General features: G+C 41.9%; 1 protein-coding gene and 1 long non-coding RNA gene across 2 annotated transcripts in view; one reads left to right on the top strand and one right to left on the bottom strand.

Moving 5' to 3' along the window:
- Window positions 1-1,939: 1,939 nt before the first annotated feature.
- APCS (amyloid P component, serum) lies at window positions 1,940-2,963 on the top strand. The gene is made up of 2 exons (XM_002715288.6): window positions 1,940-2,112; window positions 2,222-2,963. Exons 1-2 carry the CDS (start codon window positions 2,049-2,051, stop codon window positions 2,617-2,619), a joined length of 462 nt encoding a protein of 153 aa, XP_002715334.4. The 5' UTR covers window positions 1,940-2,048; the 3' UTR covers window positions 2,620-2,963.
- A 1,264-nt stretch (window positions 2,964-4,227) lies between these two features.
- Window positions 4,228-25,045, bottom strand: part of LOC138850520 (uncharacterized) — a 59,029-nt gene continuing 38,211 nt past the window's right edge. The window contains exon 3 of the long non-coding RNA XR_016210519.1: window positions 4,228-5,226. This is a non-coding gene — a long non-coding RNA (uncharacterized LOC138850520). The remainder of the gene's footprint in view (window positions 5,227-25,045) is intronic.

The following is a 25,045-nucleotide window of genomic DNA, read 5'->3' as shown; positions in this document are numbered from 1 at the left end:
GTTTGCAAATATTTTTCCCATTCTGTTGGTTGACTCTTCACTTTCCTGATTTTTTCTTTTGCAATACAGAAATTTCTCAATTTGATGTAATTCCAATTAAACAAGTCACTTTATACTAATAACCAAAGAAATGTTTACCTACATGGAGAGTAAGTGCACAGTGACTCCCATTGTTGATTTAACAATTGACACTCTTATTTATGATGTAAGTAATCACCGGAGGCTCTTGTCATGACCTTCCAAGGCTGCGGAAGCTGCTTGAGTTCACAAACTCTGATCTTATTTAGACAAGGCCATAATCAAAGTGGAAGTTCTCTCCTCCCTTCAGAGAAAGATACCTCCTTCTTTGATGTCCTGTTCCTATATGAACCTCAAAACAGCTGAAAAATAATCTCTAGTTGAGATCTCAGGAGTGTTCATGAGACAGATTGCTTTCTGGATTAATTATGAAAAATGGGATTTTAAGAAACACAATGATAAGATATATTTAAGACAATAAATAGAAGTAACAAGAGAAGAAAGCCAGGAATGTATTAAGAACAACAATTTGCTATGTTTGACCGGATAACAGTATTTGGGTAAAAGTTCGTAACCACATTGGAGCAAAATTGAAAATACTATCATCTTCCAGGCTGGGGTATAATTAAGTCAGGTGTCAATAGGTTATAACTCAAACTCCAATGCTAACTCTTCCTGTGCAACAAGCCAAATAAAGTTTCACAACCTGGGACCCAGCTTAGAAAAACAAAAAAAGAACAGAGCATGGAAACTGCCCAGAGGTGAAGATTAGAAGCATAATTTGAACAATGGTAGGGAAAGTGAATTCTTGGTGGCAGTTATTATGAAATTGAAAAAACTCATCAGAAAGTCTAAGGTGAGCTGAAAGAAGAGAGAACAACAAAAGACTAGACAATTTGTTGAGAATGAAGATTTCATAGAATTTAAGGATCAGACAGCAGCAAAGTAATGTGGCCTGAAAGAGAATTTTCAATTTGATTTCTTAAAGACAGAGCAGGTTAGTGTGGCAGCTAATTAAATGTGAAAATTTAAGTAGTAGCAGAAAAAAAGGAGATGAAGTTTCTTGGAGTAACATGAGAGGCAGAACCACTGCATCCTCAGAATCTAACATAGAGCTAGGATTTAGTGAGAAAATGTGAGTGTAATATATGAGGTCATCACTAAAGATGGATTAGATATACCTTCAATAGCCAGGACTCAAAGAAAAGTAGAGCAAAACTGGGAAAGATGGGGGTATCTCTGCACATAGTTGGTAGGTCTCCAGAAAAACAAGTTATAATAAGAAATGGGGAAATCTAGGATAAGGAAGTACCATGACATAAAAAAGAAGAAAGAGGGGTAATTAGTAGTAGCAGAAAAATAGTAAGTTTGCAGGAGATAGTCTATACTCCAATTGCCTGATTCCCCATAACAATGCCATTACATACTACTCATTATTGAGTTCATCAAAGATGAGGGAATGTTTCAGGGTCTTCAGCAGAAAGCAGAAACCCAGACTGTCCTACAAACAGAAGACTACTTCACAGAACTATAAAAAGAAGAAAAGACCTTATTTCCACTACTGACATGGCTCGGGAACTCCTGGTAGAGCATACGGTCCTCAGACACAGAAGCCCCTGCGCAACAGAGGGAAACTCTCGTGTGGGACCAGCCCTTCAGCACCCCACAACCCTGCAACTCCACAACCACTCCCTTCTCAGCAATGAAATCTTGGTCATGGGTTGGAGCTCTGGCAGCCATTTGTGTCTAATAAATAACTCTGATTGATTTCCTAGCCTAGGGCTTCACCATTCTTTTCCCATGTGCCCCTCTGATTGCTGGCACCAGGAGAAAGTTCTGGAAAATCACTCACACGTCATTGGTGCTCTCCATACCCCATCATCATGGAATGTGTAAATAAACCCTGAACAGCCTGAGTTCTAAGACAGTGAAACTCTACATAACTAGAGAAGCTGGGTGGACATAGCTCCGTGCTGTCAGCTACCCTCATCCTGATCATCACTGCTGCTGCAACAGCCCAGGACAAGAACATGGACAAGCTGTTGCTTTGGGTGTTTCTCCTCACCAGCCTCACTGAAACCTTGGCTCAGACAGGTAGGGAGGTCAGGGGATGGTCAAGAAACATGAAATGAGAAAACAGGTTGACTCTGGGCTATTTTTCTGTGTTTATGGTGAAAGTCATTTTTCTTTCTTGATTCCACAGACCTCAGGGGGAAAGTCTTTGTGTTCCCTAGAGAATCTTCGACTAATCATGTGAATATCATCAAAGAGCTGGATAATCCCCTGCAGAGCTTCACCTTGTGTCTTCGAGCCTATAGTGACATTACCTGTGGCTACAGCCTCTTCTCCTGTAATGCTAAAAACAGGGAAAATGAGCTGCTCCTTTATAAAGGAAAACCTGGAGAGTACAGTCTGTATATTGGAAATAGCAAAGCTACATTCAAGGTTAATGAAGAGTTTCCAGCCCCAGTGCACATCTGTACCAGCTGGGAGTCTTCTTCAGGCATTGCTGAACTTTGGGTCAATGGGAAACCTTTGGTGAAAAAGGGTCTGAGGCAAGGTTACTCTGTTGATGCTCACCCCAAGATTGTCCTAGGGTAGGAGCAGGATTCCTATGGGGGTGGGTTTGATAAGAGCCAGTCCTTTGTGGGAGAGATTGGGGATGTGTACATGTGGGACTCTGTGCTATCTCCAGAAGACATCTTGTTAACATATCAGGGTTCTGCCTTCAATCCTAATGTCCTAGACTGGCAGGCCCTGAACTATGAAATGAAAGGATACGTCATTATCAAACCCCTGGTGTGGCTTTAAGTTCTTGAATTAACAAGAGCACTTGAAAATGACATGATTGACAGATTTGCTTAGAGCAACTGGATACCTGTACCACTCTCTTTGAATTTTTATCTACATGTCTGTCTAATAAAAACTATTATATTATGCCATCCACATTTGTTTAAAGTGTGTCATAGTTCCAAACATTTCTTTCTTATATCTAATATTTCATTATCCAGAGAAACCAGATTAAAAAGTATAGGGAGGGAAAGTTTAAGTAACTAGAACACTATCACAAAACCAAAGCACTCAATGAGGAGGGTGGCAGAAAAATCTCATCAGCTACTAAAAATCATTTTATTAACAACTCAAAATATGTGTCAAATTTCAATAGAAATCCTTCTATTTGTTTTTCCAGCTACAAATCAATCAAAAGGAAGTATGAGGTTGCTCCAGGGAGACAACCATAATGAGATAAGTAAGCAATAGTTAAAAACCTGACAGTGAGTAATCAGACAAGGGGGAAAATCCTACAAGAAGTCGTAATGAAAACTAAAAATGTGTAAGACTGGGATAATTTTGTGTGAAGACAAACATGCCTTTATATCTTCAAAATCCCAATTGTATTGTACAATATTTGGTTTTCATAATGCTGCCCTGATGTCATCAAGAAAATATACTCTGAATGTTACTCCCATGAATCCTCTTTCTAAAATCATTCCACAGAGAGTGACTCTCCCCTCCATACCTGGTCTGCTTACCTCTCTGTGTGCATTCCAGGTTCAACTCCAAGTGCAGCAAGTGACATCCTAATCATAATCCTTCAAAGTAACTGTCAGATGTTATTAGCAGTTATTTTCATGATTATGATAAGCACAGTGCCTGGCACATTTTCAATAGATATAAGCTGCCTTCCCAGAGAAGTAAGGATCCCAGACAGGGATTGGGCTAAGGGGGAAATCAAGGCATCTTTTTCCCAGAGATAACAGAACATGAAGCCAAGAGAAAACAGAAAGCAAACATCCATGAAAGCTTCAAGATGATAACCTAAGTGTTTACTTCAAACTCATGATGCCATTCACTCTGAATAGACACACAGTCACATAGGCATTCTCTCTGGAAGAAATTGTGGCAGTGTAGTGAGATCAGGACACAGAGGAAGAGATAGAACCTGGGGATATTTGCAGAGGTACTTAAGTGAACTACAGGGCTTTTATAAGAATATTTTCAATCTTATCTCTGGTAAGTTAGAAGCCATTGAGAACATTAAGTTGCTTAGACATTGATTTTAGCAAGGTAGAAAATTTTTTTTCAATTGCCATTCATGAATTAAACTTGCTTTATGCTTTATGCTTTCTTAAAATTAACCACCTTTCCATAAACTTGTACTCTGAAGACCTTCCTATTTTTTTAAAAGATTTATTTATTTGAAAGGCAGAGTTACAGAGAGGTAGAGGCAAAGGAAGAGAAAGAAAAGAGGTCTTCCATCTTCTGGTTCACTCCCCAGATGACCACAATAGCCGCAGCTGGGCCAATCTGAAGACAGGAGCCAGAAGCTTCTTCTGGGTCTTCCACACAGGTGCAGGGCCCCAAGCACTTCAGCCATCTTCTGCTGCTTTCCCAGGTCATAGCAGACAGCTGGATCGAAAGTAGAGCAGCCAAGATTCTAACTAGCACCCATATGGGATGCCAGCACTGCAGGCAGTGACTACCCGCTATGCCACAGCGCCAGCCCCTCCTGTTTTTTTCTAACAGGTGTTTTTACCAAGATCATGTGAACACATGGCAATAACATTGTATAAACATTCAATGGTAGACTGTTATAGTTTCACATTCTCCTCTGCCCAGGAATCTAAAACATTTTTCAAAAACTAAGCCAGTATAGTCTCTAGTAGTGTCATCCATTTGTTCAATTACTTATTGAACAACTATTCTGTGCCAGATTTTGAAAATATAACATGGAATGAACAATCATGCTAATAAGCCTTGTCATCTAAACATGGATTCCTCTTAATAATCAGTCTATGTTGTAATCCATTTCTCACATCTTTAAGCTTTCTTCTAAGTCCTCCATCCAACTTCATCTGCTTTAGATGTATCATTTGCTCTTTGTGATCATTCGCAACTTCTCTGTCTCCTAGGATTTGACATGTTCGTATCTAATTTCTTGTTCTTGGGAACATTCTGCCGCCTTGATATGCATGTTTCGGACAGAATTCAAAATAACTACACCTCAGTTCTTTCTTCTATGTGGTGCACACTTCATCCAAAAGAAATACTCATGCATCCTTTGATCCGTCACCCTTAGAGTCTAAGATGATCTTTATGCAGATAACATTGTATTGCTTCTACAGTACTGTAGTTTTCTCAGATCCTCTGAGTCTCCCATAAGGAGCATATTTCGAGTCTCCAATTGCTTCCAGCGAAGCCCTCTCACTAGAATTGAGATAAAGGAAGCAAGAAGACTTATAACCACGTTCTTAAGGTTCCAGAAACATGACCCGCTACTCTCTCCAAGCACCAACAGAAAAGAAACAGCTCTCTCAAAATTCTTTGGAGAAGTTTTTATTTTTTACCCTATCCTCACGTTCTTTCTACTCAGTACATCTTGTGCTGGTCAAAGGATAAAAGATTCACAGATCTGGTTCTTAATCATTTCCTTTCTAAATTTTTCATGCAAGTGGTTTTATGTATACCATTTCTATCTACTACAGATCCTATCAAGGGTTCATTCAAAACTGAAGAAAGAACATTTTCATTTTAACATCATTTAAAATAGAGATGAGATTTCTTACAACTTGCTTTGGGCATTTTTCTCAGGTACAGTGGTTGTCACAACAAAGAAAGCAGCAAAAGTCACAGAGGAAACTACTTGAGTGACTCAGAATCCTTATGAAAAATGGAATGAGTTGGAAGTCATGATAACCCAAGAAAATGATTAAGTAGTGATTCAATAATTGCCTTGATAATTGTCACCCTCCACAGACTCATCACTAAGGCTGGTAGAACAAGAAACACACAAAATATGCAATGCATATCACATGAAACATCTCCAATAAGAAAAGTAGTTTTCTAGTCTCTCTCGTACAAATAAGAATTCGATTCATATTGTTTAGTTACAGAAAAACAAGTGAGAGCTCTTAACCACATGGTTTCAGGACTGGTGTTACCAGAGAGATTCATAAAGGATTTTCCTGGATAAGAGGTCTTACAATTAATTCTCTGTGTGTTTTGTATGGGAAATTCTGTGGGGAGGTCTCAGGTGAAAGTAATGGTCTTTTTTAATTTGAGTTATGCCTTAGCTTAGGCTTAAGTTGGAGAGGGAATGAAAAAGATGTTTTGTCTTATCAGCATTCAAGAGAATCAATGTGTGGTTGCATTTAGAGAGCAAGATGGAAGCTTTTTAGACATTCATGGGAATAAGACCATTCAAAAAACAGAAGGAAAAGTGAAACAGGACTTAAGTCACCTTTAATCCTTACCTTGATGGTAATAAATAGCTGATTAACTTATAAAATGAACTCCATAATATTCCAAGATTTTCCTTTTCTTTTTTTTTTTTTTTTGTGATGACCATTCTTCATAAGATGAGTACAGGCACCACCACACAGTTTGAACACTTGTAGAGGCATATGCATCACATTACAGACAACCACAAGATGAAAAACAAAGCTAACCTAATGTTATTGGTATACTGCACCAAGGCCCACAGTCATACAGCTCTGTCTAGAGTGAGACCAAAGGCACAAAGGTACAAAGCACTGTACCCAGAGCCCTAGTGGCTGTAGCAGCCTCTTCATATATCCTCATGGGGTTCTTGTGAGGATTAGAAATGACCATATATTCAGCACATGTTGTGATACAGTATAAGTGCTCAGTAACTGTTAGCTCTGACAATAATGAGAATGAACATGAGAATAATTCTCTAAAACTGTAAAATCATCTACCTTAACTTCCTGATAGATTTCTATAAACAAAAAGAAATATTTATGCTCCAGTTTTAGTCCCACGCCCTCAAACCTAATTCTTAACTGGCCAAACCTATGCAAGTCCTCTGCTAATAGAAGAAATGAGACAAGTTCTTTCCAAATTGACAGAGGGGTACATCTGACTTACACTGGTGCATTTTTACTGATAAGAACTAACTAAAGACAAAATACTAACAGGGATTCTAGTGAACACACAAGGGTGCCATATCACATTCAAAATGGCTTCAACTACGTTGAGATATTTTTCCTTAGAAGAAAAGTAAGTACCAGGTCATGTGAGACAAAAGCTTGCCTATTATTCCTTACATGACCCATTTGTAATGAGAATCCTCGGCTCACTGCTGAATTTTGACTCTGTGCACAGGATACATAGTCTTTTGGCAAATCAGCCCAAGAGACAGGAGCTAGATAATAGTGTCTCTCTCACAGTTCCTTTCTAGATGGTGGTTCCTCCAAAGACAAAACCAATAGGGCCAGAGGGCTCAATGTGAATATGACCTTGTGCTGTACCCAGACTCTAGTGAATATAGTGACCTACTAATCCAATAAGACTGACCTAGAACGTAACACAAGAGCTTTGCAGGATACAATGATTCTATTATTTCTTGTAATAACAAATGGCAATCATTTCCCGGCATTGCCATGATCTTTTATAAATAAGTCACAATTTCCTGGTATATTCCAAAATCAGAAAAGATGGCAGTTTCATAAACTCAAGAAGGAAGGTGGATGCTGTTTGGATCCAAGAAGGCTTCTATCCTAAAGAAAAGTCATTATTCTCTTGTTTGTTTAAATCATTCATGTAATCATCAGTTTCTTTAAAAGTCAACTCCTCCATTCCTAGATCCTTACACCTGTTTTGTTTAAAGGGAGCAGATAGGGGAGTAGCAGGGAGGAGAAGGAAGGAGAGGGGAAGATGGGAGAAGAAGGGAGGGAAGGGAAGGGGAGGGAGGGAGGTCTGGTAAAAGGGGTTACTATTTTTTTTAACTGCACAATTCCTTTACACAGAATGTAACTATGGAATCTTAATTTTACTTCACATATTTTAAGTTCTTTAATTTGCAATAGCATAGATGGAACTGGAGTTCATTACGTTAAGTGAAATAAACCAAGCATACAAAGATAAGTATCACATGATCTCATTCATACGTGGAATCTAAAAAACAAGGTGATCTCTTAAAAGAAAAATACAATGGTAGGGGCCAGCACTGTGGTGTAGCCAGTAAAGCCGCCCCCTGCAAGTGCTGGCATCTCATATGGGCACCAGTTCGGGACCCGGCTGCTCCACTTCTGATCCAGCTCTCTGCTATGGCCCGGGAAAGCAGTAGAAAACGGCTCAAGTCCTTGGGCCCCTGCACCTACGTGGGAAGACCTGGAGGAAGCTCCTGGCTCCTGGCTTTGGATCGATGCAGCTCCAGACATTATGGCCAATTGGGGAATGAACCAGCAGATGGAAGACCTCTCTCTCTCTCTCTCTCCCTCTACCTCTCCTTCTCTCTGTGTGTAACTCTGACTTTCAAATAAATAATTAAGTCTTTTAAAAAAATACAATGGTGGTCGCTAGAGGCTGTGGAGGAAAAATGGGAGGGAGAGATGGAGAAAGTTTGATTGACAGCGAGGAGGTTATAGCTGGATTGGAGTAAGAAGTCCTAGGGTTCCATTGCACAGTAGGGTTACAATAGATAATGTAATCCATATTTCTCTATTTAAAAACTAGAATATAGGATTTGGGTGTTTTCTGTAAAATAAATGTTAAGCATTGAATAGATATATGCATTTACCCTAACAGGACATTACATGATGTATACATTTACTAAAGCATCAGACAGTACCCTATGAACATGTACAATTTTTATATGTCAGTTGTTTTTCCTAGAAGAAAAGTACAGATTCTATTTCTAGGTGCAAATGTTGCTCATAAAGATTGAAATATTTAGGGGTATCCATGGTTCCCGTAAATGGCATTTCCTCTTCACTCTCTAGTTGTCTTTCTCCCTCCACTTTTCTTTTTCCTCTGGTATGATTCTTAGCTTCAAGACTACAGGTTTGATGCATGAGCACATTTCTGTGTTCTTACTCTCCCATAGGTTTTATCCTTCTGGAATGTATAAATCATTTTTGAAAGCTCCTTTCTGCTCTATACTAAGCTTTCAAAATTATCCACCAGTGTGTTGCTTACACTGAAACACCTTAGGGTACAGCCACAGAGATGTCTGGTAGAAGGGCTGTTGCTACTGTGCTCAGCTGTACTCAGTTCTGGCTGGGCAGAGACTCAAAAAAGCAATGGGTAAGAAAGAAAGAGGTGACCATCTGGTGCTAAGCCAGTCCTTCAGTTTGTTAATAGATTCCTGGGGCCACTGTTGTAGAGCAGCAGGTTAAGCCACTGCTGCCACACTGATGACACTGGCATCTCTTATCAGAGTCCCAGCTGCTCACTTCTGCTCCAGCTCCCTGCTAAGGAACAAGGGAAAATAGTTGATGATGTGAGGCCTGCACTGTGGCACAGCAGGTTAGGCTGCCGCCTGCAGTACCGGCATCCCATATGGGTGCTGGTTCGAGTCCCGGCTGCTCCTCGTCCGATCCCTGTTATGGCCTGGGAATGCAGTGGAGGATGGCCCAAGTTCTAGGGCTCCTGCACCCACATGGGAGACCCAAAGGAGGCTCCTGGATCCTGGCTTTGAATCATTACAGCTCCTGCCATTGCGGTTAATTGAGGAGTGAACCAGCAGATGGAAGACCTCTCTCTCTCTCTCTCTCTCTCTCTCTCTGCCTCTCCTTCTTTCTGTGTGTAACTCTGACTTTCAAATAAATAAATATATCTTTAAAAGAAATAATTGATGATGGCCCAAGTGCTTAGGACCCTGCCACCCACATGGGAGACCCGTATGGAGTTCCTGGCTCCAGGCTTCAGCCTGGTCCAGCCCTGGCTGTTGTGGGAATTTAGGAAATAAACCAGAAGATGGAAGGTTGCTCACTTGCGGTCTCTCTCTCTCTCTTTCTCTCCCTCCCCACCCCTGTCATTCTGAGTTTCAAATAAATATCTTTTCTTTTTTTTTTTTTAATTTTTTGACAGGCAGAGTGGACAGTGAGAGAGAGAGACAGAGAGAAAGGTCTTCCTTTGCCGTTGGTTCACCCTCCAATGGCCGCCGCGGCCTGCGCGCTGCGGCCGGTGCACCGCGCTGATCTGACGGCAGGAGCCAGGTACTTATCCTGGTCTCCCATGGGGTGCAGGGCCCAAGCACTTGGGCCATCCTCCACTGCACTCCCTGGCCACAAAAGAGAGCTGGCCTGGAAGAGGGGCAACTGGGACAGAATCCGGCGCCCCGACCGGGACTAGAACCCAGTGTGCCGGCGCCGCAAGGCAGAGGATTAGCCTAGTGAGCTGCAGCGCCGGCCCTCAGATAAATATCTTTTCAAAAAATTTCTAAATGCTAACTGCTGAGAATTCACCCCATCCAGCCTCCACTGTTGGAACTGACCACTCATGCCACACACTTCTTTGGCACCAGGGTACCTTTTGTGGTATCTTTCCTACTGGTGTTCATTTCTACTCAACTCCCTCTGTGTTGGACCATAAGAAGAACAATGGGGACTAGCAACATGATTTACTCCTGTACCCCATACCTCCCCATCTCTTTCACTGGGACCTACCTCACTGCCAGGAAGTCACAGCCCTCATATTTGCCATCTAAGCCATAAATTTCTCCACAGTAACAATTTTAGTTAGTTTCTACACCTCAAAAGAGGCAGGTTTAAAAAGTAACCACAACCAAGTAACTGCCTTTAATCTACAAGGGAATCTAAAATATCTCCAGGTCTAACAAAACAGAGAAAAATGCTGGCCACAGGCTCTTTTGTTTATGTGTGTGTTTTGGCTAAAGAAGAGCGGTGGGTAGTAAAGTGCTAGTCCCCCTCCTGGTGGTACTTTATATTTCCTTCACACACTTCATAACCTTTCCTCTAAATAAATACTGAACAAATATTGATTTGAAGGGGGCTGTTCATATGTCTTGATTTAACTTTACTTCTTTCCTTCTTTGCATTTGTTTCCCAGGTTTTAAGAATATCTTGTCTTAAGATCCTTTCATCACCCATTCAATCAAAATCAAATATGTAGCATGGTCAATAAACTTACTTCTCCTTCTTTTTTTTTTCTTTATAAAACCTGGGCTATGCACCTGGCCCATCTCCATACTTTCTGTGCTGTCCATTATGATTGCTAGTACCTACATGTAGTTCTTTAGAGCATACGGTCTACTGGGTCACTAGCTCTCCTGTCTATACCTTTATAACTTGTTCAGAGAGAATAAATTCCCATGTATTTGAAACATGTTTACAACAAATCAGTGGCTGATTTGGAGTGAAAGCAGCACTTTTCAGTCACTAAGATAAAGATCCTAGGAATTGTTTCTTCATCTGCCTCAGTTCAGTTTTATATTTTCTTCCTCTTTGCTAATCCAACTATGTCTATGGTTTTCCTTGCCCCTTGACCATATTAGATCTCTCATCACCATGGGCTCATCATGAAGTGGAAATGTGCATTAGATCTGCTGATCTCCTCTGACATGTTCGAAAAATCTATCTCTATGTATTCCTTGTAAACAGGCTTTCCCAGCCACGCTCCTGAAACTGGCCAATGAGATAGCAGCATCCTCTTTCTTACTTGATCTAATACCTGTTCTCAGTTGTCATTCTCCTTGACTTCTCCAGTCTACTTATAAGCCATAATTTTATGCTCAAAATTAAAATGTTTTAGCATAAAAGCCGTAATCATCACTGTAAGCATGGCAGTGTAAAAGTCAGAGTTCCCTGTAATCTCACTCCCACCCCATTGTAACAGTGAATCCATCATAATTTCAGGTGCAAATTGTTTCAGACATTTTATCCCACATATAAAAACATCGATGAGTACACACACACACATAATATTAACCACATGGCAGAATATCATGGTATTGATGTTGTTATTTTTTCATGCAATCCACACATCTATAAGACAGTGTAATAGCACAGTCCAACAAAACTTTCACCCACCAAAAAAACTGTTTGCTGTCTCTGCTGTCAAGTATGCTTGCCACTTCTCACATGTAGCTTTTTAGCATATGCAATATGGCTAATGTGACTGGCACACTGAAATTGCTAATTTTTTTCAATTTGAGTTAAACATAGTTAAATTAGATAAAGTAGCCACAACTCTAGATCTAGCCATCCTTTCTGAAGAGCTGATCAGAGTTGCCCTGTCACTATCCTTAATCTTTGCCTGTCAGATTGTCATCAGGGATCTTTTCACGTAAATTACCCTTATTATAGATGAGATACTTATCTCTACTCAAAATGCTTGCTCTTTATTTTCCATGATGGTATATGTTCCAGAACACCCACAATGTTTCCTAAATTGTGTTTCCTCAATTCCTAGGAATCTAGTATGCTTTCCTAAATGTGCCAAAATCTTCAAACCTGCTGGTGTTATCTTGTTCAATAAGCAAAATGGTACAAATCACCATTTGATATATTGTGGCAGGCCTGATATTGTGGCGGAGAGGATACAGCTCCCACCTATGACGCCAGTATGGGTACTGGCCCAAGTCCTGGCTGCTCCACTTCCAATCCAGCTCCCTGCTAATGGTCTGGGAAAAACAGTAGAAGATGGCCCAAGTGCTTGGGCCTCTGCCACCCACATGGGAGACTCAGAAGAAGTTCCTGGTTCCTGGCTTTGGCCTAGCCCAGCCCCAGCTGTTGCAGCTATTTGGAAAGTAAACCAGCAAATGGAAGATCTCCTTGTCTCTCTGTAGCTCTGACTTTCAAATAAATAAACGGATCTTTAAAAAATAAATAAAATAAAATAAAAAGATACTCGGTGGCAATCTGAGTCTCTCCCCAAATTTTTAAGAAATGTTGTGTGTGTTTGCAAGGGAGCAGACAGGGCAGGAGAGGTCTATGCATTTCCTTTCCTGCTCACTTTGCATTTGACTCCATGCACATGGGGCTTTTCTTTGCACCTGGTCATTATCTACTTTCTTCTACTACCCAAATACCACTAACTCAAGAGTACCCATGTAGCAGCTTTAAATGAAAGTTTTAGGATCTTCAGGAAGGTTACATCATAAGCTGGTTTAGCAAACAGTTTTTCATCAAATACCATGCTTCTTTATTCATAAAAATACCCTCTGCCAAAAGAAATTGATTATTTATTTCACTTAAGGTCTAACCTTCCGTTGTGTTGCTGGTCCTCCTCTCAATTTGCCAATTCCCCCTTCTATCTGGAATTTATTTGCCCCTAAGCCCTCAAGTTCTAAAAAAATAAAAATAAAAAAAAAAAAACCCTGGCTGACACCATAGCTCATTTGGTTAATCCTCCGCCTGTGGCACCAGCATCCCATTTGGGCACAGGTTCTAGTCCTGGTTGCTCCTCTTCCACTCCAGCTCTCTGCTCTGGCCCAGGAGGGCAGTGAAGGATGGCCCAAGTACTTAGGCCCCTGCACCCTCGTGGGAGACCAGGAGGAAGCACCTGGCTCCTGGCTTCGGATCAGCACAGCACCGGCCGTAGCAGCCATTTGGGGAGTGAACCAATGAAAGGAAGGCCTTTCTCTCTGTCTCTCTCTCTCTTTCACTGTCTACAACTCTACTGTCAAATAAATTTTAAAAATATATAAATAAATTAAAAAATGTTTTAAAAAACTTTATAACAAAGCAATTTTACCATTAGTTTCTCCCCCAGACCATCCATTCTCAGCCCAGCACACGCCACCTCTACCCCTGTGGAAATGTTCCTGAAAGTCAAGTCTCACTAACATCAATGACATCAATTCTGCTCCTTCTGCACTGTGACCAGAGGTTTTTCTTCAGTAGAGCTATCCACCAATGATTCTCACTCAGAAAATCTAAGTTTCTCACCTTAGTAGCTTATTAACTGTCTCAGCATTCACACTTTCCCCAGAGGAAAAATGGGGCAAAGTTGGGATGTTGTGGGGCTGGGCTAGGCAAAAATTTTGTAGAACAAGACATCCTTCTCCCAGTCTCCTACACCATCATCACTCCTCTGCTAAACTCTGCTTCTTACAACCTAAGAAATAAGGAGGTCAGAGTTGCCCTACATGTAGCTGTGAGCAGAAACATTTCTTAATATATTGCTCCTTTATAAAAAGACATTTCTCCCTGAGCAATGTGTGTCCTTATTGCATTAAACAAACATACAACTGTGTCCTGTGCAATCTGTTCTGCAATGCGTTGTGCACATCGGATTTTAGCACCTTTATTGTAAAATTTTAGTTTTTGTTTACATATGCTGCATTCCAAAGTTTTGTGCTAGCATTTTCAAGTCGGTAGTGAGAACCTGGAGAGGATAGGCATGATTTTTTTAAAGATTTGCTTACTTATTTGAAAGGTAGAATTACAGAAGGGGAGAGACAGAGGCAGAGAGAGAGAAAGAGATCTATCTTCCATCCGCTGGTTCACTCCCCAAATGGCTGAAACGAAGCCAGGGGCCAGGAACTTCATCCTCATCTCCCACATGGGTTCAAAGGTCCAAGGACTTGGGCCATCTTCTGCTGCTTTACCAGGTGCATTAGCAGGGAGCTGGATCAGAAGTGAAGCAGCCAAGTCTCAAACCAGAGACCATATGGGATGCTGGAGCTAACGGCAGCAACTTAACCTGCTTTTGCCACAGTGCTGGCCCCAGTGGGCATGATTTTTAAGAAAGCATCTCCTAGTGTCTGGGATAGGGCAAAGAACTTCAGAGCATAATAAGGGGCCGGAGCTGTGGCATAGCAGGTAAAAGCCGCCATCTGCAGTGCCAGCATCCCATACGAGTGCCGGTTTGAGTCCTGGCTGCTTCACCTCAAAGCCAATTCTATGCTATAGCTTGAGAAAGCAGTAGAAGATGGCCTAAGCACTTGGGCCCCTGCACCCACATGGGAGACCCAGAAGAAGCTCCTGGCTCCTGGCTTCAGATTGCCACAGCTCTGGCCATTGTGGCCATTTGAGGAGTGAACCAGCAGGTGGAAAATCTCTTCCTCTGCCTCTGTCTCTCTGTAACTCTGCCTTTCAAATAAATATTTTTTAAAGTATATTAAATGTGATTATTTTACATTTGAAAAAAATAATCCTTGTTATTTACATAATACAATCTAAGAAAATAAAACTGGATAGGTGGCGCACTATGTTAATCCTCCACCTGTGGTGCCGGCATCCCATTTGGGCACCGATTCTAGTCCCAGTTGCTCCTCTTCCAGTCCAGCTCTCTGCTCTGGCCTGGGATAGCAGTGGAAGATGGCCCAAGTGCTTGGACCCCTGCACCCACATGGGAGACCAGGAGAAGCACCTGGTTCCTGGCTTCAGATAGGTGCAGCTCCAGCCGTTGCGGCCATTTGGAGAGTGAACCAACGGAAGGAAGACCTTTCTCTCTGTCTCTCTGTCTCTCTCTCTCACTGTCTGTAACTCTACCTGTCAAATAATTTTAAAAAAAAAGAAAAGAAAAGAAAAGAAAAGAAAAGAAAAGAAAAGAAAAGAAAAGTTGGACAAGATCTTCCCAGTGAGGTTAGAATGGTCAACACTCAGGAATTCCCTTGAAAGAAAATTATATCAAAATGTGTGGGAAAGATAAAATGTATGTATCAAAAAAGCAAAATAATAAAGTTGTGAAATGCTGGCTTAGTTCCTGAAAATTTAATTTATACTAAAGTCATTGCTTTCTGACACAGCCTACAGAGTGCTGGCCATAATCATAGATTGTGCATAGTTCTCATTTCTCTAATCTGAGTGTGCTAATCCAATCTCTATAGTGGCTAACTCTCTCCATGGAATCAATTTCTCTCTAATTACCATGGCAAAAAAAATGAGTTGGTCAAAAAGATTTATGCCCTGTGTGGAAGGAGAACCATAAAAGCATTTTTCAATTGTACACTCCATGGCACCTCCTGGATAATATTATATACAAAACAAAACAGAACAGTGCCACACTCACAAGTAATTCAGAGGTATAAGTGTTCAATTATTCAGCTCATAAAAAAAACTTTTCAAAAAATCTCTCAAAGGGTGAACCTTTAGCCTAGCAATTATAATACTTCCGTCTTACACCTGGGTTCAATTCACAACTAAAACTCCTGACTCAAGCTTTCTGGTAATGCAGACCCTGGGCAGCACTGATGGCTCAGATAATTGGGTTTCTGCCACTCACATGGGAGACTTGGATTTCATTCCTGACTTTAGCCCCCAGCCAAATCCCAGATTTTGTGATCCTTTGGAGTGTGAACCAATAGATAGGAATATCTCTCTCCCTCTCTTTCTCTCTCTCCCTCTCTCACTCGCTCGCTCTCTCTTTCTCTCTCTCTCTCTCACACACACACACACACATAAATAAATATTTTTAAAAGACCTCCCTTTCCCTACTAGATCTTCTTTGTGGAAACCATTTGTCTTACACCATTCTTCTTGCATTGCTTTAACAGAATATCACCAACTGAGTGATTTATAAAGAAAATAAATTTCTTTGGCTCATGGTTTGGAGGATGAGATGTTCAAGAGCATGGCACCAGCATCTAGTGGGGACCTTCATGCTATGTCATCCCATGGCAGAAAGCAGAAGAGCGAGAGAGGGTGGAAGCAAGAGAGCAAGAGGGGTCCCAACCAGCCCTTAACAAATCCACCCTCTTGATAACTACCCAATCTGGTAATAGTGACATTCATCCGTTCATAAGGGCAGACCTCTCATGACCTGAACATCTCCAGTTGGACCCCACCTCCCAACACTGGTGCATTGGGGATTAATTTTCTAACACAGGATTGTTAGGAGAAATGCTCAAACCATAGTACCACCCTTTCTCCCCAGAGGTCCCAGGGAGCTTTTCTGATTTCATACCCTAATATTCTTTTGATTTTGTTACATTAGGTGATGGGAGGGAGGCTTGAAGACTTTGTTGTATGACTCTTTCTACTAAAAAGTTTTAAATAATTATTTATTTATTTGCAAGGCAGAGAGACACAGAGATCTTCCACCTGCTGGTTCACTACCCAAATAGCTGCAATGGCCAGGCATGGGCCAGACTGAAACTAGGAGCCCGAAACTCCACCCATGTTTCCCTCATGGGTGGTGGATGCCCAAACACTTAGGCCATCCTCTGCTGTATTCCCAGGCACATTAACAGGAAGTTAGATCAGAAGTGGAGCACCAGGAACTGGAACCAATCCTCCAACATGAGATGCTGGCATAGACTGTGACTCAACCCATTGTGACTCAACACCAACCTTCTAAAATGTTTTTTATGACAAATGTTCCTCTGCTGTTTCCTTAGTTTGTCTTTTTATTTAAAGGAGTGATTTTTTTTCTCCTCCTCTGAAAAAGGATAATATTCCCAGTACTTTACCTAGAGTAAAGAATATCTTTACAGATTTCTGAGATGTTAGGATGGAAAGACAGGATTCTTTGAAGATCTGGCCATGTCATTCTAATTTTTTTCCTATGTATTTGCAACTTCTGCAACTTGGAAAAAACCCTTTCCTCCAAAACTTTTGAGAGGTCAAAAGCAGGACCCAAGAGGGGCCAGCATTGTGGGGCAGCAGGATAAGCTGCCACCACCTGAGACCTGGCCTTTCCTGTAAGAGCGCAGTGGTAGGTGGCCCAAATGTTTGGTGGGCCCCTGCTGCGGGAGACCTGAATGGAATTCCAAGCTCCTGGCTCCTGACTTCAGTCTGACTCAGCTGTAGCCATTTAGGGGAATGAACCAGAGGACAGAAGATTTCTGATTCTCTCTCTCTCTCTGTAACTTTGCCTTTCAGATAAATAAATCTTTAAATAGAAAAAGAAGCATCCAAGAATCCTGGACATTCTCGAGGTATTTCCTTACTGCACTATCAGGAGGATCAGGTCACTGCAGAGCCATAGTCCTTGACCTCATGTTGTCAGTTCCAGATATACAGGGGCATGCTGTCCCCAGGAATGAGGGTGTCTCTGCCAACAGCAGGACGAAAGAGCAACTGTCGTCAAAGCTAGCTATTCTGTTGATTCTGAATTATAACCCACCCTCCTCAATTCCTTTTGGACTAGTAACTTCTTACATGTCCTCAGCTCTGTTTCTGGTATGTGGAAGGGAGGCAGTGTGACAGAGAGAGCTGTTCTGAGCAGGAAAGAGAGGCAATGGTGAGAAGTGGGTGGTGACCCAAACTGTTCTAGCCTCTTCCAGCAGCACTGGCTATCCATACCACCCATTACTCCCTCTTCCACTTCTCCATGCAACCACTCTTTATCTAATCAGGAATCAAAGATAAAAGGGTTTTTCTTTAAGATTTATTTATTTGAAAGTCAGAGTAAAATAGAGAGAGGAGAGAGAGAGAGAGAGTCTTCCATCTGCTGGTTACTCCCCAATTGGCCACAACTGTGCTAATCCGAAGCCAGGAGCCGGGGGCTTCTTCCAGTTCTCCCATGTGGGTGCAGGGGTCCAAGGACTTGGGCCATCTTCTACTGCCTTCCCAGGCCACAGCAGATCTGGATCAGAAGTGGAGCAGCCCAGTCTGTAACCGGCACCCATATGGGATGCCAGCGCTCCAGGCCAGGGCCTTAACTCATTGTGCCACAGCGCCGGTCCCAAAAGGTTTCTTCACCGCACTTTCTCAGTACAAATGTCCATAACAGCAGCAGACACACCACAGGCCACTTGTGCAACCATTGTTAAATGTCAGAGCTGAACCCAGTAACAGCTGGCAAAACGGCATGGGGGGGGGGGGTCATCAACCTTGAAGGAGAAACATGTCTTTCTCAATTTCTGTTGCCTGTGTGGTGACTTCACTGTGTGTTAAAATCTTCTAAGATAAATATATGTGCTTTTAATTTTTTGAGTAATAAGGTGCTTTATTATATGATGAAAGGTAGAGTACATGACGTCAGAAGACCTAAGTTCAGATCTTCACTTCATACCAACCAGCACCTTATTCTGAATAAAATGCTTTTAATTCTGCCTCACTGGTGATCAAATATGCTTTCTAATCCCATACCCTATTTATTTTATGTAGGCTGTTATCTCATGATTAATGCCACCTTACATTGTTTCCAGCAGAGTCACTTAACCTTACTTCCACTCTTAAGTTCTTTGTGAGGAGTTCTATTAGTATAATGTTTTCTTCACTGTTAATGTCCCAAGAACTGGAACAGTGTGCTTGATAGGATGGGTGCTTAATAAATCCTCATTTAGTTGTGGAGTACCTACTGTGTACCCTGCATTATGCTAGATGTCCTTGCATGTTTTGATCAGCTAGACACATCTGTGGTTTTCATCTATCAGGACTGCTGTAACAAAATACTTGCATCTAAGTAATTTATAAACAACAGACATTTATTTCTCACAATTTTGGAGAATAGGAAGTCTATGCTCAAGGAACCAGAAAATTTGGTGTTTTTTGAGGGCCCAGTCTCCAATTCCAAGATAGTGCACTGTGCCACATCCTCCAGAGGGGACAACTGCTGTGTCTTCATGTGGCAGAAAAGACCAAAGGGTAACAGAGGCCTAGGTAGTTCCCTCCAGCATGGTTTAAATATTTACTTATTTATTTATTTATTTATTTATTTGAAAGGCAGAGCAACAGAAAGAATTGGAGAGCCAGGGAGAGGAGAAGGTTTTCTATCTGTTGGTTCACTCACTAAGTGGCTACAATAGCCAGGACTGGGCTAGGCCAAAACCTGGGAGCCAGGAACTTCATACAGGTCTCCCACATGGACAGCAGAGGGCCAAGCACTTGGGCCAACCTCCAATGCCTTTCTAGGCACACCAGCAGGAAGCTGAATGGGAAACAGAGCAGCCAGAACTTGAACCCACACTCTGATATGGGATGCTGGAGTCACAAGTGGCAGCTTCACCCACTGTGCCACAATACTGGTCCCTTCTAACCAATTTACAAGGTCACTAATCCCACTTATGAGGGCTATGTCCTAGCGATTTAATCACTCCCAAAGGCCTAATCTCTTATTATTATCAAATGGAGGCTTAAGTTCCAGCATGAACTGTGGAGAGGACACAAACTTCCAACCCACAGCACCTGCTGTGATTTTTCTCTCGCTTAGCAGCAATCATGAATCATAGGCAGATCCATAGTGATGGGATAGCTGGGGTCTATTTTCCTTCTTCCCAGGAATTACTGGAAGCCAACTTTTCAGTTATTTGAAGACCTTACCCAGCCCCGGTGTTAATTTAATCACTTGTAATGATTAATCCTTTAGCAACACAGAAACAGCAGCAAGCAATTTTTTCACAAAAGGGCATCAAGTTACCAAGAAAATCACTGTTACCCATGCTAAGATGTAGTCTTTGAAACTTATTTAAGGAGAAACAAGTTTTTAAAATAGACTGTGATGCATCTTATACAATTAAGAATCAGGACATCGCCTCATTATACTTTTGGAAAAATGACAAACAGATCTGATATGGAGCCAGAAAATCCTTCTACAATTTTAGATTTTAAATTGTGCTGTAGCAGAAGCTTACCCTCCTTTTCTGCTGGGGCCCAAATCCTCAAATCTCTCACCAACTAATTTCCAACCTCTATTTCTCCTGCACTGAAGACAATAACAGACGAGAAAACAGGCATTAAAATATAACCACCACTAATAAAAACCTTGGTTGAAGGAGCGCCTAGCTCTGGAAAATGAGAGAGGAGAGAAAGAAGCAGGAGATGATGCCACAGGATCCACAGAGGTGTAGACGGGAGATAGGTCTAGCTTTTTAGAAACTCGTCTTTGAGCGGAACAGGAATTGCTGAACATCAAAGTAGCGTGCTGTAAAAGAGAAGTCAATTATCATTTCTTGATGCAGACACAATGCTAAGTGGCAGCCATGTACATCATTCCACTTAATACTTCAATTTTCTAGTATATGGAACTTCACAGCAGTCTTCAAATACAATGTCCTATTTGATCCTTACAATAACTCTACGAAGGACAAGTGTGTTTGTACAAAAGTTAACCAATTTGCTTCAGGTTACATGATTGATAATTGGCATAACTAGGACTGATAGCAAGACCCACTACCTATCTTCAAACACTGTGTGCTTTTCACTGCATAACGTCATCACTTGTCTTTAATCTTCATGAAGACCTTAGATTCTCCCCAATTTGAGTCACTCTGGCCTCATTTTGAACACTACTTCCATCAAGAGTCCTCTTTAAATAACTTGTTGGGTGTTCCTCCCATGAACTCCCACACCATTCGAAGTGAGCCTCTGCCTTGGGAATGGATCTGAATTGCCCTTTTCCTAGCTCGCTTCCTTCACCACAGTAAGTCCCTTAGCAAAAGGACTGCTTCTGTGTCTCTAGTGAGTACAACAACTCTTGGTGTAGGATAAATCTCAGCAAGCCACACACTAAAACAGAGAATTACTTCAAAAATTTTGAAAGCCATGCACAGGTGTTTTTTTTTTTTTTTATAGTAAACATTCTTCAAGCCCATCCCCTCCATGCATGGATTCCAAATATTTTGCACTAAAACAAAACCACTGTTTAATTTCACTTTACACTAACATTTTAAAGTTCTTTTGTATTACTTAAATGCCTAAGGAGCAGATGTGTAACTGTTTTCTGCTAGCTCAATGGATGTCCTTTGCTCTCCTGTACTGTGACACACCACGAATCTCAGGATGGCAGATTCTTGCCTCAATTTTAAAGAGCTTACAGTCTTCTGCTTCTCATTCCTTTCCTGTTTTTGAGATATAAGCTGTTATATGGCTAAGCTGTCACCGTGCTGGACTATAGCAAGAATCCTATCTATATACTGTTTCCAAACTGTGGCAAAGTAGGCAAAGCAAGTGAATAATATATAGAATTACCTGGGTAGTAACACCCTTGAGAGATAACATGGCACAAAGGTGAAGAACAAAGATCTACAATCAGACTGTCTAGATTCTAATTTATCCTCTGACACTCAGTGTTCTAATCTCTCCATATCTATTTCCAGATTTGTAAAATGTGGTAGTGATAGTACCTAAGAAGGTAGTTATCATTATTCCCATCATCATAGCTGCAATTTAGCAAGGTTAAATAAACTGCCATGTAGCTAGTAACTAGTATAACTCTCTGCCTGAGTCGAATCATATTCCTTCTGCTCTTACTAAGTTGTAGGAAGGACAGCTAATAGATCTCTACATGAATGCAGATAAGTATCTACATAAATGTATACCACATATGTGGGTCTCTGTAAACACCAACATGGTATCATAAATTCATCTGTTGAAGGGGTATCACATGCAGACATTTTGCTAGACACTGGGTCTAGAGTAATGGTAAAGATATCACAGTCCATGACTTCATGGTGCTAACAGAGAAGTAGGGAAGTCTGAAAAATAATCAAGTAATTTCAATAAAGTGTGATAAATCTTACAATTGGAGAAATACAGGATACTACAATACTATGAGAACACATATTGGCAGGTTCTAGTCAAATAAAGGGGTTAGGGGAGAGTGCCTAGAAGTACAGTTTAAGATTAAGATATAAAGGCTCAGTAGGAGTTAGTTGGATGAAAGCTTGGCAGAAGGGTCTGGGAAACGAAGATCAAAAATATATTCTAGGCAAAGAATGCAGCAATGCAAAGGTATGTAAAAAATTTAATCAAAAAAAGTTTAACAGAACTGGAGTGTAAAATTCATGGCACAAAGAGAGAGCAAAGTACAGAGACTATGGTAATCCTGTAATTAAAGACTGTACAACACACCCTGAAGAGGGTGGATGCTAAAGACAATGAAGAGCATTTGTATGTCTTTAAGTAAAGCAATGGCAAGGTTTAACTTACAGTTCAGAAGTCTCACCTGCTAGCAAAGTGGGGAATGGAATATAATGGGGCAAGACTGGCAGGAAGATTGATTGGGAAGCTATTGTGGGACTACAAAAGATAGGTGATGGTGGACTGGGCTGGGCTGGGAGCTGTGTTTGAGGAGAGAAATTGACAGATTTGAGAAATTTATTGAAGGTAAGATTGACATTTCTTAGTAATGGATTAAATATGAGAGGTCATAGAGTCAAGATGATCCTGAGATTTCTGGCTTAAGCAGTTGGGTAAACAGTGCTCTTGATCAGGAATCCTGGAAGAGGAGCAGGTTAGGACGTGAAGGAGATAATAAGTTTGAGTCAGGGCTTGTAAGGTTAAAGTGCCCGTGAAGTATTCAAATGGAGCTATCCAGGAAGCAGCTAGATTCATGAATTTGGAATTCAATACAGTGGTTTGAGTTGTAGGGATCATAAATAATAAATGGCACTTTTTAAAGTGGGAATGAACTGCATTCCCCAGGAAGAACACATAGAAAGGCAGACACTCCCCTAGAGTGTAATGCTAAGGAGCTTCTGATGAGATAAGGCATGTGCAGGGGTATGAGGGTAGTACTGTTGGTAAAACAAGCTATCAGGACAGCAAGCATGCAAGGAGAGGAACTCTATGCACCAGGTTCCAAGGTCTTCAGTGACTGGTAAGTTATAATGTCCTTTGGTGAATGGGAGAGGGAGCAGAGGACAACTGAGACTCTTGGATTAAATTGATATTGGACCAGGGACCTTGCAGCTGTTGTGTACAAGGGCAAAACATCCCACTCATCCTTTGATTCTCTTTTTCCTCCTCTTTCATGCCATGGAGCTCTCCAGAAATCAGGTCAGGGTCCCCGGAGGTCTCTGCCCCTCAAACATGGCTGCTGTCCAAGTGCAGAAGTAGGAGTCCTCTTAGCCAGTCAGTCTCTTCTCCATTCTCAGTAACTACTCCCTCCAAAGTGGGGATGGAAACAAAGAGGGAGAACAGTGAATTTCCTAGGAAAGCTGTGGCCACGCAGGAAACCTTAGGGCCCCTGTGGCCTTCTCCTTTCCTGTGAACACATGCCTTTGGAGGTACCTTGGCAAGGAAGCCATACCTTCAAGAAACGTGCAAAAGAATAGTCAGCGTGATTGTTGTTAATACACACAAACTAAAGTTCTGTCTGAAAAGAAGACACTTTTTTTTTTTGACAGGCAGAGTGGACAGTGAGAGAGAGAGACAGAGAGAAAGGTCTTCCTTTTTGCCGTTGGTTCACCCTCCAATGGCCGCCGTGGAGCCAGGTGCTTATCCTGGTCTCCCATGGGGTGCAGGGCCCAAGCACTTGGGCCATCCTCCACTGCATTCCCTGGCCACAGCAGAGAGCTGGCCTGGAAGAGGGGCAACCGGGACAGAATCCGGCGCCCCGACCGGGAATAGAACCTGGTGTGCCGGCACCGCAAGGTGGAGGATTAGCCTAGTGAGCCGCGGCGCTGGCTAAGAAGACGCATTTTAAAGATGGTTACTAACATTTGGGGCTCAATGCCTCCACTCAGACATTGTTAAGGAACCCTAGAACAAGTCTTACTACCCCATCTGAGACAAATAAGGAGCCAAATCAGAGGCTGGTGGAAGCAGCCTTGGAGTACAATGTTGTGGGATAAAGATTTTCCTCCATCCCCATTCTCTCACTTTCTTGAAGCCAAAAATCACTCATAGAAATGGGGCAATGAGGGCCGGCACCGCGGCTCAATAGGCTAATCCTCCGCCTGCAGCGCCGGCACCCCGGGTTCTAGTCCCGGTTGGGGCGCCGGATTCTGTCCCAGTTGCTCCTCTTCCAGTCCAGCTCTCTGCTGTGGCCCGGGAGTGCAGTGGAGGATGGCCCAAGTGCTTGGGCCCTGCACCTGCATGGGAGACCAGGAGAAGCACCTGGCTCCTGCCTTCAGATCAGCGCGGTGCGCCTGCCGCAGCTGTCATTGGGGAGTGAACCAACAGAAAAGGAAGACCTTTCTCTCTGTCTCTCTCTCTCACTGTCCACTCTGCCTGTCAAAAATAAAAATAAAAAAGAAGAAGAAGAAAGAAATGGGGCAATGCTGTAAGGAGGGCTTACTGATGTCTAATTCCTCTATTGGATTTCTTCTTGAAAAAAAGCTCATTGACTCTGGACCTAGAAGGCACAGAGAAAGGGATTCAGTGGGAGATGACAGGGTGCATTATAAGGCCTGAAACTCCACGTGCTGCTTTGACATCCCTGAGATTCACAGGGTCCCAAATGCTCTGAGTTCCTTTGCCCTTGCCAGATATGTCCCCCATCCAAAAGGAAAGGGTCCCCATCTGACTAGTTCCCTGATTAGCAGGGCCAGCTGCATCCCATCCTGTGTTCTACCTAATGGAGCACATAAATAATTTCAGATCTATTTAAACAAGTCTTTCATGTCTTCCCATGGGAACCAAGGATTCCTTCAGTATCTTGTTGCTGCAAAGCTTGCTTCCCACAGTCCTTTCTAGTTCACTCTGTT

The sequence above is a fragment of the Oryctolagus cuniculus genome, chromosome 7, assembly GCF_051225735.1.
Source record: "Oryctolagus cuniculus isolate XC-2025 breed Fujian yellow rabbit chromosome 7, ASM5122573v1, whole genome shotgun sequence".
Lineage (NCBI taxonomy): Eukaryota > Metazoa > Chordata > Mammalia > Lagomorpha > Leporidae > Oryctolagus > Oryctolagus cuniculus.
Note: the sequence above shows the minus strand (reverse complement) of the source record. Positions and strands in the feature narration are given on the sequence as shown.